Below are 19,515 nucleotides of genomic sequence, written 5' to 3'. Positions count from 1 at the left end.
TATGATTACTAAATCTAGAAAAGGGAAAAATGTACAATGTGAAGAATTGTTTCCAAACATTGAATTGTTTTAATAAAAAGTACCGAGTGAGTAAATCTCTTTTTCGAGAGAGAGAGCTGGGAAATTTAATAGCTAGCATTGGCGGAAAAAAGCTAAACTGGCAACAGTACTGTTAACTTGTGGTATTTATCTGGGCAGTCGGTATTTTCGGACGACCCGCAAACGGTCACACGGCCGCACAGAGTGATATCGATGTCGAGTCTGCTCTTCCTCTTCGATAAACGCAATATTTTGCAATAAAGTAAATTAGTTTTAAAACCACAGTGGCGAGCACTTTCTGAGTAACTCGGCAGCCGCAAGCAGTGTTTGCGCGTATCGGTGCACAGGGCGAGCCCTTCGCGAACGCGATAAACCCTTCCACCCTCGAATCGCCCCGAAATCATTGTTGTTTTTGTGTGTGGTGTGGTGTTGTGCTTCTCATTCCGTTCCGTTTTGCTCTGTGTATCTGTGCTCGGTTCACCAATCCAATCGCAACGGCCAACTGATGAGTCTCAATTGTTTCCATTAACGCAACGAGAGTAGCAACCAACCCCTATCCCCCATCCCCCCCAACCACTTGCCAGTTGGGCCCGCGCCCCACCTAACACCTCCAGCCCCACCCGCAATCCCCCCCCACCCCCTCCAAATCCAAACCCAGACCCAAATCCCCACCCACTGCGAGATGGCCAGCAGCAGCAACAGTTTTGGGGGCGTGGCAGGCGTGAACGGGGATCTGTGGCGCGAGTGCGTCGCCTGGCTGACCAGGTGCAAGGTCATCCCGCCCGATCACAAGGCCGCCCAGCCGGACGCCGAGATCCGCATCCTGGCGATGACGCTGCGCGACGGAGTGTTGCTCTGCAACCTGGTCATCCATCTGGACCCCAGCAGCATGGATCCGCGCGAGTTCAATCGCAAGCCGCAAATGGCACAGGTGAGCAAAACGACAAGCAAGTGCATTTAGTGGCAAATTGTGAATGGTAGCTCATTGTAACACTTGTAAACACGCTGCACTGAGAGAAATGTAGGCAGTGTGGCTATTTGGTTTTTATATACTTGTATATATTTGATATTTGATTAAATAATTCGAAGCTTTTACAATTAAACAATTCCTCAATTAGTATTTGAAAACATTAATTATAATTAGTAACCACATTTTATAATAACAATATCATAAATGCAATCCAATACCCAATATTTATAATTATAAATACTATATATGTAATTCCAAAAACAAATAAATTGAGACAAATTTATGCATGTGTAAATATTAATATAAAAATGTTTTATGCGGCCAAATAAAATCTTAGAATGTCAAGATTTTTTTCAGTGTGACACATTTGTGTGAAATAATTTATTAGTTCATTTTTAAATGTTATGTTTTTGGAGCAACTGGCAATACTATATAATGCTGAAAACAATGAAAATAAATGTATTAAATTAAATTTATTTGAATCATTGCAGTTCTTGTGCAGCAAGAACATCAAGTTGTTCCTGGACGTGTGCCACAACAACTTTGGGATCCGGGACGCCGATCTCTTCGAGCCGACGATGCTGTACGACCTGACCAACTTCCACCGCGTCCTCATCACGCTCTCCAAGTTGTCGCAGTGCCGCAAGGTGCAGCAACTGCATCCGGATCTTATGTGAGTGCTCCGCTTGAAATCTCGATTCCCGGTTATCATCCCAACTAGCATTATGTGGGCAAACAAGTGGGTCCACTGTATTCCGTTTCAGCTGCTGGTTCAAAGGGAAACTCATTGTGGAGATATTCCAGGCAGCTGAAATAATATTATTCGATGCTAAAAGAAAAGGTTTATCTTGCAGTTTGACGATGTCCTAATGTCCCAATGTCCATTTTTCATTTAACAACATTCTCAAAATTCGGAAATTACGATTATGAAGGGATATTAATGCATTCATGAATTCTAGAAATACCTGCACGGAATGTTTTTCAAAAATAACACATTAAATACATAATTCCATGCAGTTTGCAAACATGTACATGTTCATTTCAATGTGCTGAATTGGAATTTGAATTTGTACAAGATGTATAACATTGTTTTGGCGCGTATAAGTATTATTATTGTATATTACAATTGGTAAAAATAGCTTTTTGAACTAAACGAACATCGTATGCATTTATTTTGAGGCATTTATAAGCCATAAGTATCAATTATAAATTTGTAGAAATAGTGGAGTCTAGACAATTGTTACCCTAACTAATGAATTGCACACCATTTCAGTGGCTTCAATCTGCAGCTTTCGCCCACGGAGCGTTCCCACTCGGACGAGGCCATCTACAAGGACCTGCATTCCACGTGAGTTCCAATTCCGGTCGGGATCCCTGACCACTGTCCCCGTCCACTGTCCACAGTTCCCTTAGCCATGTTGCGTATACCACCGCTTGATTCGCTGTCCATCAGCGGGCAATGAGCCTGCATTTCCTGCTCCACTAATGGCAAACCCCTGACCCTGCCCCTGCGCCTGCCATTAAATCCAAGCCCATGCGACCCGAAAGCGATCTCATTATGCGCTCACATGTCTCCCGGTCCCAAGTCTATAAGCCCATGACTGCCTGCTTATCGAGCACATGGAAGAAGTAGCACTTCCGAAATATTCCCTTGTTTCCCTGCTTGCAAAGTCCCCTTAAATTCATAGAACGAACCAGAGTTCCAACCGAACTTGCCACTATGAATGCCATACATGCTCCTGATATATTGCCCTCGATATCGGATGGTCACCATCATTGGAGTTCGCTGCGCAAGGCGAGGAAGTCGACCCAAGCTATCTGCGTGTCCAGCTTTATCTAACACACTCTCTATCTCTCTCTCTTTCTCTCTGTCTCCTATCTCTGTCTAACACACTAACTCTCTATCTGAATGTGTATGTGTGTGTGTGTGTGTGTGTGCGTTTGATGTGTGTGTGCGTTGCCCAATCGTTGGCATTTGGGGGATTCCCCCAGCGACCTGAACATGCGGAAGGCGAGCAGCATAGACGCCACCGCGTCCGCCTCCTCGTCGGCGGAATACTACGACAGAACGTCGCAGAGCGGATCGATGGACGAGAATAGCGACATCACGATCGAGAACGGCACCGAGGACATCGACGACTACATCGAGGATTCGCTCTCCAACATGTGCGACTCGACCATCGACAACGATGTGGAGGATGCGGGCGTGGAGACGCCCTTGCTGGCCGACTGCCAGGGCAGCCATGTGCGCGAGCTGTCCTTCGATCTCGCCCTGGACGTGGTTACCTCCACCACGGATGGCGCCTCCAATGCGGTCACACCCACGCCGGAATCCTATGCCCGGCAATCGGAATCGCCGTTGGCTGCCGCAGCGCCATGCGTCCCAGTGTCGGCTGCACCGGGGCCACCAATGGGCCGTCTGGTGTCCACCTCCTCCTCATCGTCGTCGCTTCTGGTCAGCGAGAGCCAGCGGCTGCAGCGAGCGGCCGCCGCCGTCTACAACTACCGCTCCTCGATGGCGTCCACCGAGCACGAGTATGCCTACATCTACAGCGAGGACGACGAGAAGGTCTACGAGGACCTGTGCTACGTCACCTTCCAGGCGAAGGCCAAACCCGAGGTGTGCTGTCCAACATACTAAATGTCTTTGTGTCCAGCGGAGGGTGGGATCCTGAACGAATCCCCAGCAAGGCCTAATCCCAACGAGAAACGCTGTAGCAACGGAATTTCCAAACGAAACATTTAAAGCGAATGCCGAATGTTTTGCATGGAATTTGTCTGTTTTCCTGCAGTTTCTTGTCTGGCTGGAGATGGAGCTTAAATCCCAGGAGCGGAACGTAATCTTTAAGCTGCTTATATTGGCTCATTAGGAGTTTCCTTCGAATTGCGCCCAATCAAAGCTTCTTTGCATGTGGAAACCTAGTATTAACAGAGATTACCTTCTGCTCCGCGGATTTGGTTCTAGAAATCAAACCACCCCCGTGTATCGTCATGTGTAACAGCCTCTTAGCCTCGTAGCCTCTTCTCCTTCCCACAACCTCTTCTTCCTTCCGCGCCCGATCCTCGTTCTTCCTTCGAATGCCATGCCTGTTCCCTTAGACTCCTCCAAGTAGGCCTATGCAACCAATGCCCTGCACCGCCACCCACACTGCTTGTCTTGCTTGCGCTTGAGCTTGAGCCTCACCCACCACTGTGCCCGCACTCTCACACCACTAACTCCACTAACACACCAGAACGAACCACTAACCCGGACGCGCACCACCACCCACGTAGCCCGCATCCCGCATCCCCAAGCCTACAGATACTTACTATCGCTGCGAGCGTTGCCATTCTTCTGCGGCTGGCATTCCCATTCTGATTCTGGCTGCCAGATCCAAAACGGGACTGCAACGGAGCAGCCATAGCGATGGCCATGTCGATGGGTTATCGACCCCCACTTGACACCGATCGAAGGCCGCGCCAAACATAGCCACCGGATGTGGAAGCTACCACCACGGCCGCCCTCTCATTATTTACACACTTTCAACGCTCACCTACTGTGTTTTTTTGCGCTACGCGAAAGTAGTGCGGTACAGTCATCGGAGCGCGTAGTCTGAGGTAGAGGGGAAAACCAACCACACCGATCCATAATCGAGAGCTTCTGCTTGTCAGGCGGGGATGCGGTGCGATAAGGTCGGCACATGGAACACCGAACGCCAACGCCAACGCCATTGCCGCCGATTGAAAGCCAGATTCCATTAACAACATGTCCCACTATCTCGTCCGTCAATGGCAGTGTTTATCGTATTATCCTGATTCTCTTTATGTTGATTATGCCTGCCTTGGTTTTAGTTTACTATAAGCGCAGACTGCTAATTGCGCGATAGTTAAGTATAGTAAATGGCACTTTGACTTTCATTGCAATGACTAGCAACTGAAACTCGCATTGGACCCCATTGAGTTTCCAAGGCTTACACTGCCATACATATTGTATTTGGTTTGCTTTCTGGTTTATATAATGCTTACATTCGTTCATTTGATTAATGTATTCAGTTTTCGTTATCACTTAACGTGTCTATCTATGCAGCGCTTTTCACGCCGCTTTCTTTAGCGAGAAATCACTGTGGACGGTTGTCCGCGTAGTGACGAAGCGCAGTGCGAGTTATTTGAGATGGGATTTGTGAGGCCACACGATATCATTGTGCAGCAACACAGCTAGGAACTTGCACTTGAACCCTGAAACAAACAGCCGACCAGATGAGCACTCGAATGCGTTTGCTCAGACTCTGAGTGTCATGGCATCCGCCTCGACTCCCAGCTTCTGCTGCGGCTTTTGCTCCTGCACCTGCTCCTGGATCTCTTGATCCTCCTCCGCCTCGTCCAGAAATTCGCTTCTCTCCTCGTCACTGCTGCTTGGCGCCGGCGAGCTGAGCGCCACATCGCTGCCCAGGGCCAACAGTGGCTGCACATCCATGTCGGGCGCAAACTGCTTCAGCAGGTGCCCCACCACGGTGCACAGTCCCATCAGACGCTTCTCCATTCGCTGCTCGTAGCGACGGCGGTGCCTGCAAAAGAGACTTTTCAATTAATCTTTGCATATTTGGATATTTTGGATATCACTCACCTGTAATACTTCTCCTTTTCGCTGAGCACTTTACGGTGGTGTTTCCTTAACAATTTATCCGCCTGCTGGCTCTGCTTCTCCAGCTTCTCCGTCTTCACAACCGTTGTCGCGGGCAGTGTCGCCTCCTCGAAGTCGTTGTACCTACTATTCGATAGGGACACCTCGCCGCCAATCATCACCGGACCGCACTCCATCTCGTGGCAGCTGGTGTTGCTCAGCATGCACACATCCTCGCAGTCGCCGTCGCCACCTGCCGCATCCTTGTGCGCCGCGGCCTCGGCCAGCAGCCTGTTCAGCTCATCGTTGTTGCTGTGCACGTGATCCTTGTTGCTGCTGTTACTGCTCCGGTGGCAGGGCGACGTGTTCGACTCGTCCAAGTCATCGGTGTCGCCGTCGTTGGGCGGCGAGCGTTCGCCAAAGTTGTGGTCATTGAGTACGCCCAGCATGAGCGGGGAGAGCTGCGCCTCATCGCAGGAGTAGACACTGGCGATGGCCAGGTTGTTGTTTGGCTGCTCCACATTCGGCTCCTTGAGCGCGTACGAGTGCAGGTCGGCGGTCTTCTGGTTCATGTAGGCGTGGATGAGGCCGAAGAACTCCCACTCCTTGTTCAGCTCCTCGATGCTCTGCTTGTTGAGTGGGGCGCCCAGCGTGTTGGCCTTGTGGATGCGGTACCGCTGCACCATGGAGAACCATTGCTTGCGCAGCGCATTCTCGCTGAAATCGCCAATCTTGGCCATTTCCTTGAATTTTCTGTTCGTAATTAGAATTTGGTTAGTTATTTGAATAGCAAAACACAAGGCATTACTAAAGCTTTCCATTTGAAACATTTAAGTTTTCAAGTCAAATGGTGCTTATTTTGAAATCAAATGTAATATGTTTTCTTAGTTTTAAAGCTTAAACTGATGAAACTAGTTCTGACGCAATTAGTTAGTTGGGATCTTTAAAGTGGATATTTAATGCTGAATCAATTAAGTCATGAGTTTTTGTAGCTCCTAAGCTTTAGTTTTTATAGGCTAGGTTTCAAACATAGTTTCAAATTCAATTTAATCCAAACAATTGCAGTTTATTATAAGGATTCTGATTGAAGCAAATGCCTTTTAAAGTTAGTGATAGTTGCAAGGAAACCTACTTTATTATCACGTTTTTAACCTAATATCTTGACATTGTGGCACGTTCTTTTTGGCACTTGATTGCAAGTATTACAAACAGTGTTCAATTCGAAAACCAAAACCCTCGGGCGCGTGTTCTCAGTGCCAAAATTCTGGAGTTGCCAGGATCTCTTTCGAATCTCCTCGTGGATTTGATAACCAAGAAACCAACTCACTTCCATGGCTCCGCGTGCTTCGGTGAGTAGCGGGAGAAAAGCTCATCCGCCGCGATCCGCTGCACCACCAGGTCGCGTTTCTCCTCCGCGGACCCTGCAAATGTCCAGAATTCGAAACGAAATCCGCAGAAGAGCACAAAAATGCAATAGTTGTTTCAGTTTGAGCAGCGAGCACGTGTTGTTGTTGTTGCTTACACTTCTTGGATCCGCTCTTGGCGTACGTGTGGTGGTCCATGCTGCGAGAACTGGACGGGCAGGTGGCCAGGCGGCGCGAGCTGGCCAAGTCGAAGATTTCGGGGAAGGACGTTGGCAATTGAAATCCCGAAAATACACAGCCACTATATATTTTTTTTATTTGTTCTGCCACAGATGTTCTGGACAGCGATGCAGCCCTGGCTGCACTGGCACTGGCAAGCCAGGGCTGCTGTAGGGGATGGCCTGTTAGGCGCAACAGCGGTCTGTTGGCTAACAGTGGGGGAATCGATTATAAAGCTGCGTGCCTATCGATCTATCGACTTTCAATTTATGGCGCACTCAATGGAAACTTTAAACTTGCAATAATTACTTGCAATTTCAATAGCTTTATTTAGACTTCAAAATTAACTATTTTCTTGCACACGTTATTTGGAAATAAAATAGATAGAATCTAGTTTTTTGTTGGTAAAGAGTACATATGATAGAAAATCATAGATAAATAGTAAAGATGGCAAATAAAATCGGTAATAATTAGCCGTTCAATATCGTTTGCTAGGAACTACCTCTTCCCGAACATCCATTATGATTTTGCATTATTTATTTTATGAGTTTTGGCCTTTATTTCGTTTTCGTTTAGTACCACCGACAATATTGCATGCAATGGAACCGGTTACGACCACACCAACACAAAAGAGGAGGAGGTGTACCAAGACCTGTGCGCCCTGCACAGGACGAGTAGAAGCCAGGTAGAATTGCGAACCGCCTGTCCGTGCATGAGACACTTCGGTGGCCCCGTGACATTGGCCGGAATCCTGAACGCACTAATTCCCGGCTCTCCCCCTCGTCTTTCCCATCTAGACCGCCTCGTCGACGAGCTTCGAGCAGCGCGACTACGTCATCCGGGAGCTGATCGACACGGAGTCCAACTACCTGGACGTGCTCACTGCGCTGAAGACCAAGTTCATGGGTCCGCTGGAGCGGCACCTCAACCAGGATGAGCTGCGTCTCATATTCCCGCGCATCAGAGTGAGTTTGCAGCTGTGTGATCTATGCGTTCAGCTTTAAAGTCCATTAATTGTATTATCGCTTCAGGAGCTGGCCGATATCCACACAAGGTTCCTGGATAAGCTGAGGGAATCGCTGACACCTAATGCCAAAATAAAGATGGCCCAGGTGTTTCTCGACTTCCGCGAACCCTTCCTCATCTACGGCGAATACTGCTCTTGCCTGCTCTCCGCCATCGATTATTTGGCGGATGTGTGCAAGAAGAACCAGATCATTGACCAGCTAGTGCAGAAGTGCGAGCGGGACTACAATGTGGGCAAGCTGCAGCTGCGGGACATCCTCTCAGTGCCGATGCAGCGCATTCTCAAGTACCATCTGCTGCTGGATAAGCTGGTGAAGGAGACATCGCCGCTGCACGACGATTACCGCTCGCTGGAGCGGGCCAAGGAGGCAATGATAGACGTGTCGCAGTACATCAACGAGGTGAAGCGCGACTCCGACCACCTGGTCATCATACAGAAGGTGAAGGACAGCATCTTCGATCTCCATCTGCTGCAGAATGGTAACGGCAGCGATCTGCTGCAGTACGGCCGCCTGCTACTCGACGGCGAGCTGCATATCAAGGCGCACGAGGACCAGAAGACCAAGTTGCGTTACGCCTTCGTCTTCGACAAGATCCTCATCATGGTGAAGGCGCTGCACATCAAGACGGGCGACATGCAGTACACCTACCGCGACTCCCACAACCTGGCCGACTATCGCGTGGAGCAGAGTCATTCGCGACGCACTCTTGGCCGGGACACGCGTTTCAAGTACCAGCTCCTCTTGGCCCGCAAGTCGGGCAAGACGGCCTTCACTTTGTACCTAAAATCGGAGCACGAGCGGGACAAGTGGCGCAAGGCGCTAACCGAAGCCATGTAAGTGATTGTGAAACGTGGTCAGAGTTCAATGCTCAACCGATTCTTAATGTTTAGGGAAAGCCTGGAACCGCCTGGTTGCCAAAGTACAGACCACAAAATGGAGATCTACACGTTTGACGCCCCGACCACGTGCCGCCACTGCTCCAAGTTCCTCAAGGGCCGCATCCACCAGGGCTATCGCTGCAAGGTGTGCCAGATCAGCGTGCACAAGGGCTGCATCTCGTCCACGGGTCGTTGCAAACAGAATCCGGTTAGTATGCCGCCACCCGTCTGCGATCGTCAGTTGTCCGAGTTCAATTGGTTCGCGGGCAACATGGATCGGGAGACGGCGGCCCACCGGCTGGAGAACCGGCGCATAGGCACCTACCTGCTGCGAGTTCGTCCGCAGGGCCCATCAACTGCCCACGAGACGATGTATGCGCTTAGCCTAAAGTGAGTAGATAACTCTATTTGGCCAGATCTTCATTACAATTATCGTTTTTCTTTCTTTAGGACCGATGATCATGTGATCAAGCACATGAAAATCAACCAGGAGAACTCCGGCGACTCCATGCTCTACTGTTTATCCTCGCGGAGGCATTTCAAGACCATTGTCGAGCTGGTCTCCTATTACGAACGAAACGATCTGGGCGAGAACTTTGCGGGGTAAGCATACAGAGCATTAGACAGAGCTTTTCGTTTGACCAATGGCACTTTTTTCTTTTTCCAGGCTAAATCAATCACTGCAGTGGCCTTACAAGGAGGTCATCGCCACCGCTCTCTATGACTACGAACCAAAAGCGGGCAGCAATCAGCTGCAGCTGCGCACTGACTGCCAGGTGCTGGTCATTGGCAAGGATGGGGACAGCAAGGGCTGGTGGCGTGGCAAAATCGGCGACACGGTAAGCTGAGCACACGGTGCAATCCAAATCGGATTGATTGTTACTTGAGATTTCCATTGGTGGGCAGGTGGGCTACTTTCCCAAGGAGTATGTGCAGGAGCAGAAACTGGCCAGCGAAGAGCTTTGATATTACAATTACGAGGTTTACTTTGCACCCAAGGCCATTACGCCCACAGCGGCAGCCATTGCTGAATTGCCAGGAGCTGGAACTGGAGCTGAAACTGGAACTGGAGCAGCTGTAACTGCAATTGGAGCCATTCAAGGAGCCGCCATCGAGGAGGCTGTGGCCAGCGTCGACAGCCACAGCAACAACAACTGCAGCTAGATCGTACCCTAGTTAAATGTATACCTTAAAATGCAACTTGTTTTTATTCGTGATTAAGCCTATTTTGTTTGTCTTCCCTTTTTTTCTTTTTTTTTGATCATTTTTGTGTCGTCTGCTTGAAACATTTGTGCCAATTACCGAAAAATTACAAAACCTACATCGAGCAGCAATGTTTGCTTGAAAATGTGTACCTTTAACGTTTCAATTGTTTTAAATTATATAATGCAAATATATATATCTGTATGTACATGCTTACATTTCTAAGAAACTTTAGCAACTTAAGTTTTACTTGTGCGTGTGCCTGTGTTCTCTTTGCCAAGATGTTTGTTTAATTTTTTGTTCAAAACTTGTAATCGTCCCACGTTGAGTGAGGGTTGTGCGAATGGAAGGGAATGCGTATTTCCATACAAACAAAGCTTTAAAATTTATATTCATATTATTGTACTTGTACTGGTAGATATTTAACCGTAATTGAAACGCAAATGTTAACATAACGAAAGCAACGCAGCCACAAAATGTTCGAACAGAGAATTAGAATACTACAATGAAGTAACGACGATAAGGAAGTAAAAGCTTTAGCAATAACGATAGCCGTCATATTTACACGATGATCAACATTTAGGCCAGCCAATTTATAGATATCTATAACTATAACTAACTATAATGTACCTATTTATATAGCCAACGAATCACTTTACGAACTAATTATTGTTCACCGCGGCGTTTTGATGCGTCGAAAATGTGTAGTTAGCAAACACAACGATGTTCTTGAAGCGAAAAACACAAATGTTTATTCCGCAAATATCAGTCATGCTCCCATCTCCACTTCCCCTAAATTAAACTTTGGATTCTAGTATTATTAATTGCTTATTCTTAAGCACCAGCCAAATTGGTTTTTAACTATGAAACTACACTAAATTATCCAAAACCAGAAACGAGCTGCATTCAATTGGTGTCATCGAATTTTGTTTTATCATTGAAGTTAATCAAAAATGAAGCCCCGCTTAAGGGAAAGTTATAGCTATCAACTGTCGCACAATAACAAGAATATGCAATGTAATATTTTTATGCGCACCAAGCACCGGAGCAACAATAGAATTAAAATGCATAATTGCTAGGCTAGAAAGTCGGTTTCAGACTCTTTTTCATGTGCTAAGTAATCAAGTGTGTTTGAGTATGGTTTCATATTGAAGGCATTGTGATTGCAATCGCATGTCATATCGAAAAGTTAACGTTAGCAAATTCCAAAGCCAAATCCGCATTTATCACCAACTGCTATCCCCGTCTCTTTCGCCGCTCTACTGCTGTCCCTTTCCCTTCGGCAGCTCCAAAATTATTGTTAAGTAAATGTTGTTCGTTTCAATTGCAAAATTGTCGCATCCAGTTTAATGCCAATGTAAAGATGTTTGTGGTTTTACAAATAAATGAAATGGTTAGCAAATCGCCGAAACCCCAACAAACGCGCTAATAAACGACTTTTGTGAAAGTTTTGTTGTTCAATTGAAACCAATTCGACGTGTCTTATTACATGTCGTAACAACGAATCATGGTTTTATTTTTTGCATATATCTTTGTTATTCTTGTCTTACATTTGTCTGTTTACGAAAGGCTACCCTTGCCTTTCGTACGAACATTGATCTTCATTTAACAATTACACTTCATATCAAATTTTATAGGGTATCTAAATCATGATCTCCGCTTAAAACAAACTCTGAAGACAGCAAATGATTTGAAATATGTACTTATGCTAATAGTAGAATTGTATAAAAATCCACAAGAGTACATCATTATTCGGAACTTCCCCTATCGGTTTCAAGTACATTGTGTTCTGATTTTCGAAAACTTTCGAGATAAAACCTTCTAGGCTCTGTTTTAAACAATTTTTGGTTCTTTTTATAGGCTTGCTAATCTTTTCTAGCTGATTAGCCCACAAGTATGCAATGTGTTACTATAGAATGGTTTATTGTAACAAAAAAAAATGTGTGGCAATTAATCTAAGCTAATGAGTGGGGAATACATGAGAGTCATACAAAACATGATTATTGCACTTTAGCTGGTCCGCGCCGACGCGTGATCTTCACCAGCCGCCTGCGACGCTGGCGGGGCACAGGCACATCCGTTGTCCCGCCTGGTGGCTGCTCCCCCTGCTGATCCGTACCTTGGGCATAGCTGTAGCTAATGGTGCGCTTGTAGATGCGCTGCTCCTGCTCCGACTGCTGCGACTGCTGGGAACGTGGCTTCCGTTTGTGGACGGAGGTGGACGGACGAGTGGAGGAGGCTTTCTTTTTTCGGGTCTTCGCCTTTCGGGCCTGCACATCGTAGCAGCGTTCGATCGTCTGGCCCTTGCTGTCCTTGCACTCGTAGCAGACGCTGTTCTTCTGCTGACGGCGCACGCATAGACTGCTGGGTGCCACCGGCTCAGCCTGCTCCTGGTCCGCCTTCCGGGCGGGATCGTCGCGGTAACGCTTGTACTCGGTGCCGCTGCCATAGGCGTACTGCTGCGGTTGATCGTCGTGTGAGTAGCTGCACGTTTCGGACACCTCGTTGTTCTTCAACTGGCGACAGATCTCACACAGTTGGCCATCCTTCCGCTTGACCTGCCGGCAGCGCTGATCCCTGACATTGGTGGCCTCTGCCTGGGTCTCCTCCTCCTCCAGGCCATCGCCGTCGTCGTGGTCATCGTCGTCGGCAGCCCGATCGAAGTACTCCTTGACGAACTGCTCGTAGTTGCGCTCGTAGTCCTCGCCGGAGTATCCCTCGTGGCTGGTCTCCGCACTAAGACTGTCCACATCGTCGTCGACCGCCGCCTCTGCATCCGCCTCGACATCCACATCCACGTCCACATTCTCATCCGCCTTGGCCTGCGCCTGGTTGGCTGCCAGGACGGGCTGCATCAGCTGCGGCAGCCTAACCACCTTCGATTGGTCCACATCCGTGACGGTAAGAGCGTCCAGGCGCTGGAGCAGCTTGCCGGGCGCAAAGGCCTCCCAGTAGTTGACGCTTCGGTCATAGCTGTCCGCCAGGGAGACGGCCAAGCCGAGTAGCAGCAGCTCCGGCAGCAGCATCGCACAGAAAGCTGCCACTTCCGTCGCCTGGCGCTGCTTTTATGGACTCGACACTTCGCCTGACTTGACTTCGCTCCACTCCACTCCACTTCACTCCAGATGGAAGCGGGTCCAATGGAGCGCGTCCAAACCGCAGAGCCATCAGGAAGTGTGGCCCAACTGATCCGCGAGCAGGGAAGTGCGAGTGAAAGGCAAGATTTATTTCGTGTGGCCAATCAACTAAATCGAACAAAAGAAAGGGGAAACAGAATGCAAGTGGTCGGTTGTGGAATGGTCAGAGTGGGTGAGGTTGGCGAGGTTGGTTAGGGGCTGGTGCAGCGACAACTACGCCGCTCGCTGTCCGTCGGTCAGCCGTTGAGCGCCCACGGTGGGCGGAGCTGGGCGGACGGGCGGCTGTCGCTGGTGGCGCAACTCGCGACGTTTTTCCCGCAGAATCTGCTTGGTCTGAGAGGTGTCCAGCTCCTCCCAGCCACCGGCATTATCATCCACCCAGTCCTCGAGATCGGCCTGGCAAGATGGAGACATTTGTTTGATTCATTCATCCCATTTGGGCTACCACCGACTCACATTTACGCTAATAGGCACCAGATCCTGGGCCTGCAGTCTTGAAAAGTCACTTTGCTGGCTGGTCGCCGCACTGGCTGATGGATCCTCCAGGTAGAACTTCATCTGCGGCTTGATGGTGGGCGTCAGCTCCTAAAAGAAAAGTCGATTTTAAATAAATCATTCAGGATATTTAAAGGTTTTAAATTTTAATGAACTTTGTTACATATAGTACAGTAAAGTAGTAGTAGAGGTAAAAACTAGGTATTTTAACTTCTTGGTTCTTATTTCTTTAGCTCGCCTGTTTTTGTTTATAAAACAGATAACTCAATACAAACAATCAGCAAATTCAAACAGCTGTTTATTAACAAATATTATTCAACGTCGTAGGCTAAATGCCCTATCAGTTAACCATGTAAGGCTATCTATATTTAATAGTTTTTTAAAGCATAGGAAATACGTATTTTAAATAATCGAATATCAATTGTCCAGTTAACACGCAAGAACCAATATTTTAGTTAAACACAACTATAATTTTTTCGAATAACATTCTTTTTGGATTTGTATACCTGCCGTTTTCCATGCCGGCTAATCTTTATGACATACAAATGAGTGCAGATGATAGTGTAAAGGGTAATCACACAGCAGTCCCCTAGATACGTGTACAGGTGGAGGTAGCCCCACTTAGCCCCAACATATCCCACCAATCAGCGCGGATACCTCTATAATTTGGAGAGCTATTGGCCGGGCAAGCGGCGCAATCCGCGGCCATTATGAATGTGCCAACTCACACTGAAGAAGTCCGGCTCGGGTTCCTCCTTGGGCGGCGTAGGCGGCTGTGCCATTCGCTGGCGATACTGCTCGATGTGCTCCTCCACGGTGCGCGGACTGTCGTCCCAGGAGTTCCAGTCCCGCTCGCGCGCCACCGCCGACCTGCCACCGCTGGCCTGTCCAGCGGAGGAGGCGGAAAAGTCACCCCGTTCCACAATTACGTTCACCGCCTGCAGTTGGTCACCGGATCCGGAGCCGCTGTGGCTCAGCTTGCGGCGCCTGGAGAAGCAGCACAAGGCACGGCGGCACAGCGTAATGATGCCCAGCAGCAGCATCTTGATTTGCTGCAGCATTGTCACTTGGTTAACTATTCTATTCTATATTATTTACTAAATTCCAGTTTCTTGGCCCCTTTAGTGTGACCGCCACGTGGGCAGCGGCGAATACCAAATGGTATTACCAAACTATGGATTTCTTCATTCAAAATACCAAAAAAAGGGAAAAAACCGTTAAGATTGAAATAGTTTAACATAAATTAACAAGTGTCTTGCAAAGTGTCTTCATTATAACAACACTTTTGATTTTTGTTTTATTTGTTTAATACCTCAGATAATTGTACCTCAATTACCTCTAACAATTCACGAACACACAACAGTGTTAAAAAAAAAGGGGAAAATCGCACTACGTTCGAAAAAGAGGAATTCTTTTTTAATGAACCATTGCACTACGACCTTGGTTATCCACATCCTCGTGATCAACGTTGTTGCGTTCGATTTTATTGCGCCTCCGAAACTTGACGATCAACACTTCGAGGACCCATGGAGCGGCGCACAGGATCATGAAGCCATTCAGGATGTGGAAGACGAAAATGTAGTCCTTGGTCTTGTCCCGAATAAACCCAACAATGGGCCCGATGAGGAACATGGCATTGCCTTGGATGAACATGAACAAGCCATAGCCAGTGGCGAACCTGAACAAGGGAAATATAAACAGTAATAATGGTGTATAGTTTTGCCGGAAGAACCCACCTCTCCTTGGGCAAGTAGTCGGCGAAGACCAGAGGCAATGGCACGTGGAGCCAGGTGCGTAGAAATCCAATAACCGCCGTGATGCAGGCCATGCCCGCAAACTCGCTAATACCATTGAAAACTGTTGGGAAACGAGGGAAATTAGTGGGAGATCTTGGAGCCCGAAGGGTTTGCCTACCGAATCTTGCAAAGACCGTGAGGACGGCGCCGGCCAAATAAATGTATCTCGAAGGAACTTGGATGCACACGGCGGTGATGGCCAGGAAAATACGAGATGTCAAGTCTGCGGCCGCTCCAATGGCGATAATGGTAGCCGTGTCAGGCTGAAAAATATAGATTATTTATTATGGGGTGTAGTATAAATTGAAAGAAGAGGAACTAACTTCGTGATAACTATTTTTGCGGTAAGCTTTTTGAATTTGGAAATACCACTGAAATACTGTTTCCGATTACCACACAATCGTAGAAGGCCCATCTCTAATCTGCGAAAGCGGCCAAAGTGCATTCGAAAAATTCAAAATGGCGACGCGCTTGTTGCTCCTTTTATTTTGTGGTCGTTTTAAGGAGCTTCTAAATCTCATTTAACTCAGTTTTTGCAAAAGATTCCTTGTTTACCAGTTATATGATTGTGCAGCGTATTAACTTGGAATAAATATGGTTAAGTCTGCGTTTAAAGTAGAAGTGGTTCTTAGATGTTGGTTCTTTAAGAATTCCTTTTTGGCGCTCCTTCGAAAACACCGTTACGATGCTACTAGTAATATGGACTGATTTTAATAACGTATGTATGTACTATTTATGTATGCATATATTATATACTTATGTATTATTAAGTAATTCATTCAGAAAAGAACAGGAACGAGAACGCTTTAGTTGGTGCTGCGTTACCCGTTACTTCGCATGTATATATATTTGCAAGAATTAAAATGCACTGCTTATCAAGTAGTAAACTGACTGCTTGGCAAGCAGCTATCAATTGCTTTAAAGATAGCTTCAAGGTGAGTTTAGAAATGTGATCATTATATCGGGATTAACTGATTTATGTATTCCAAGTAATGTTATAGAAAAAGATATATACTCCAGTTCTTAACTATGTATATTGCGGTAATGACTCACCCTGCTGTATCCGAGCTCAAAGAGGTAGACCGGCTGCATGGTGAAGAAGGTGATGTCGGAGTAGAGGGCGAAGGTGATGCCCAGCACGATGTTGACGAAGATGGGCTTCTTCAGCAGAGTGAGATCGAGGAAGTCGACAATGGTGCGCACCCAGCCCTTCTTGGGAGCATCGCCTGCTGCACCGGGTCCACCGGCAATCATACTCGGACGTCGAGAGGCCTGTAGGCTGTGCATCATTTGGGGCGAGGCATCACTGACCACCACGGGTCCGGACCAATTGCCCAGGCTGGTGATGCTCGAGGCCCGACTGGAGTGAACCCTCAGCATGTGCTCCTCGGCGTGGGAGAGCTTCCGCGCTCCTGGATCAGTGGTATGAAAGGCGGGCTCCTCCCTGGGAGCCTTCAGAGGTGTTTCCGGCTGTACTCTAACCACCACAGTTGGGCTCAGCTCTTTGAGTTCCTCCTGTTCCTCTGGAGCGATGGGCACGCGACGCATGTGCCACTCCACTGGGTGCATGACCAGCATACCGAACACCGCATGGGCATTCAAGCCCGTGAGGATGAGCAGGCAGCCCCGGAAGCCGTACCATGACATCAACTTCTGCATGACAATCGGATACAGCATGGAGCCCAAGCCGATCAAAGTCTGGGCAAAGCTCATCCACATTACCCGGTTCTTGACGAAATAATGGTTGAATGTCGTGTAGCAGGTGGGCACCATCAGTCCAAAGGCGAATCCCTGCACTACGCTAAAGGCCAGGATCAAGTGCATCGTGGAGGTGGCAAACAACTGCATCCCAGTGCCCAGAAAATACAAGATGCCCCCAGTGACGCCCACCTGCCGCATCCCAAAGCGCTGGAACAGAGAGCCGGAGAACAGGCCGGCGAAGCTCATTGAGGAAAAGAAGGCACTCGTGATGATGGCCATGGCACTCGTCTCCGCCCCGATGCTCTTCAGGAACTCGCCGAAAACCAGGCCAAACGATGGCAAAGCTGCGAGGGCACTCGTCTGTAAGTAATCCAAATTTATGCTATTTGGGACTTTCATTTCTGTCATAAAATCACACGAGATTTTGTTTCTGCAAAAATTTTGCGTTAAATGTTTGCTTAAAAAAAAAACTTATGTGGTTTTGACCATCATTTAACCTAGTAATTCTGAATTACAAAAAAAAAACGTGGCACTACTGATTCAAAATTATGCAATGATTACTCTTAACGGTTAACAATTTTGAATGATTCGCGGTTTTTTTAAATAGTATTGCCGTGCACTTGAAATGCACCTTAATGCAACTGACTTCACTTTCGCTCCGATGGAGTTTCCTTCGGTGGCACTTACAAAGGGTAGGGCCATGCCAATGCAGACAAGGATTCCCCATCCGCCATCGGGGGCCTCCAGTGTGTAGGCTTTCGACTTCTTCATCTGGAATGCTGGGCGCGACTGGAGTCGGTGTTCTTTCGTCACCCTGACGTCTGGGGCATCCATCCGTGTGCATATATCAATCCCATCGTATAAGTCGGCGCTACCAGTAGCAGCCTCCTCGATTACCCGCTTATCGCACCTCGGGTCTTTATGGCCAAGCTAAGCTTCTTATGACGAAGGTTTATAATGTGGCTTTCCCGATAAGATTAGGCCGGATACTCGCACAGTTTTCAAATTTTCTCGAGTGCCGGCCCCCGTCGTGATTTTCGGGCATTTCCGCAAGTGTAAATACCCGACCGATTGTTCCATTTCCACTTCCACACCCCCGAATTTCGAGCACCAGTTGTAATTGTAATGGTACATTTGCGAATAACGAAACCATGTTTGAGCATCATTTCGGCCTTTATCATCGCCCTCCATCGAAAACAAGTTGGCCCGCCTCCTCCGCTGATAAGAGGTTCCAGAACTAATGCTCCGGACAGGTTTGTCACTAGATTTACAACAGTCCTCGTGGGTCGTCGCATTCCACACCCTCCTCCGAGATCTCTACTGCTTAATTTATACAAACTTAAATTTATTCTTCACGCATTACATTTGTTTACCCGCAGACGCTGCGTTTTGCTCCAACTCCACTCTATAAACGCATAAACCTCGCACTGGATGCTGCGATTATGGTTAGGAGTAACTAAATCGGATGTTTGAGTTCCTAGATAAATTGAATTAGCTTTTTCGAAAGACTTGCTTTAGTTTGGGAAATTATATGTACTTCTTGAGTGATACTTTAAAAAGGTTACCCCAACCTTAGTTTATTTTTAAGATGCCAACAATCTAATCTGTTACAATTTCTTATCTTTTCCTTGGCAAGTTCTAGTGCAGTTCCAGGAAATATTATTCATAAAATGCATACTTTATTCATCACTTTATTTCACCAATTAAATATGCACATATTCATATACTGATAGAATATATTATTTAGTAAGGCTACAATATCGGGCAATACATTTCCAAAAGTTCGCTTCAAACGCTTGTATCAAAATCGCTCCTTACTACGTTACTAATTCGGCAAAAAAATATATATATTTAAGTACCCAAAATATACTTAATGTAATAGTTTGTGTATATAGTATGTATATCCGAATGTCGTCATATGGGCATCGGCTAGTTTCGTTTTCAGTGTAGCATTTCGCACCGAGCCCAAAAGTTTGCTACATAGAGTTTACTTGGTCGTTTTCCACAATTCGTGTGGATTAGTTTGCATTTATTGCTTATCGGTTGGGTTTAGTTGCATTTTGGTAAAATGTTATAGATCTTACA

The 19,515-nt window shown here is 47.2% G+C and overlaps 5 protein-coding genes across 8 annotated transcripts; 1 reads left to right on the top strand and 4 right to left on the bottom strand.

Moving 5' to 3' along the window:
- The first annotated feature begins 235 nt into the window (after window positions 1–235).
- LOC120457280 (protein vav) lies at window positions 236–11,722 on the top strand. Of its 3 annotated transcripts, XM_039644719.2 has the most exons (11): window positions 236–970; window positions 1,501–1,682; window positions 2,283–2,357; window positions 3,002–3,631; window positions 7,769–7,877; window positions 7,990–8,157; window positions 8,224–9,053; window positions 9,111–9,488; window positions 9,549–9,701; window positions 9,766–9,937; window positions 10,005–11,722. In XM_039644719.2, exons 1-11 carry the CDS (start codon window positions 722–724, stop codon window positions 10,062–10,064), a joined length of 3,006 nt encoding a protein of 1,001 aa, XP_039500653.1. In that variant the 5' UTR covers window positions 236–721; the 3' UTR covers window positions 10,065–11,722. The 3 variants fall into 3 exon arrangements, with proteins under 3 accessions (XP_039500653.1, XP_039500654.1, XP_039500652.1); XM_039644720.2 differs by lacking the exon at window positions 7,769–7,877 and having other exon boundaries at window positions 3,002–3,629; XM_039644718.2 differs by lacking the exon at window positions 3,002–3,631 and having other exon boundaries at window positions 239–970.
- LOC120457282 lies at window positions 4,960–7,348 on the bottom strand. The gene is made up of 4 exons (XM_039644723.2): window positions 7,132–7,348; window positions 6,937–7,030; window positions 5,613–6,362; window positions 4,960–5,553 (listed from the first exon to the last, which is right to left on the bottom strand). Exons 1-4 carry the CDS (start codon window positions 7,169–7,171, stop codon window positions 5,268–5,270), a joined length of 1,170 nt encoding a protein of 389 aa, XP_039500657.1. The 5' UTR covers window positions 7,172–7,348; the 3' UTR covers window positions 4,960–5,267.
- Window positions 11,723–12,207: 485 nt separating the features above from the next.
- LOC120457283 lies at window positions 12,208–13,360 on the bottom strand. Its single transcript, XM_039644724.2, has one exon. It carries the CDS (start codon window positions 13,325–13,327, stop codon window positions 12,302–12,304), a length of 1,026 nt encoding a protein of 341 aa, XP_039500658.1. The 5' UTR covers window positions 13,328–13,360; the 3' UTR covers window positions 12,208–12,301.
- Window positions 13,361–13,506: 146 nt separating this feature from the next.
- Window positions 13,507–15,083, bottom strand: LOC120457284 (receptor-binding cancer antigen expressed on SiSo cells). Its single transcript, XM_039644725.1, has 3 exons — window positions 14,662–15,083; window positions 13,895–14,023; window positions 13,507–13,834 (listed from the first exon to the last, which is right to left on the bottom strand). Exons 1-3 carry the CDS (start codon window positions 14,992–14,994, stop codon window positions 13,652–13,654), a joined length of 645 nt encoding a protein of 214 aa, XP_039500659.1. The 5' UTR covers window positions 14,995–15,083; the 3' UTR covers window positions 13,507–13,651.
- Window positions 15,084–15,184: 101 nt separating this feature from the next.
- Window positions 15,185–18,250, bottom strand: LOC120457281 (monocarboxylate transporter 7). Of its 2 annotated transcripts, none has more exons than XM_039644721.1 (5): window positions 18,118–18,250; window positions 16,783–17,790; window positions 15,848–15,992; window positions 15,670–15,790; window positions 15,185–15,611 (listed from the first exon to the last, which is right to left on the bottom strand). In XM_039644721.1, exons 1-5 carry the CDS (start codon window positions 18,199–18,201, stop codon window positions 15,350–15,352), a joined length of 1,620 nt encoding a protein of 539 aa, XP_039500655.1. In that variant the 5' UTR covers window positions 18,202–18,250; the 3' UTR covers window positions 15,185–15,349. The 2 variants fall into 2 exon arrangements, with proteins under 2 accessions (XP_039500655.1, XP_039500656.1); XM_039644722.1 differs by having other exon boundaries at window positions 16,783–17,812; window positions 18,118–18,226.
- Window positions 18,251–19,515: the final 1,265 nt, after the last annotated feature.

This window comes from Drosophila santomea, chromosome X (genome assembly GCF_016746245.2).
Source record: "Drosophila santomea strain STO CAGO 1482 chromosome X, Prin_Dsan_1.1, whole genome shotgun sequence".
Taxonomy (NCBI): Eukaryota; Metazoa; Arthropoda; class Insecta; order Diptera; family Drosophilidae; genus Drosophila; species Drosophila santomea.
This window is presented reverse-complemented; position numbering and strand designations above follow the sequence as displayed.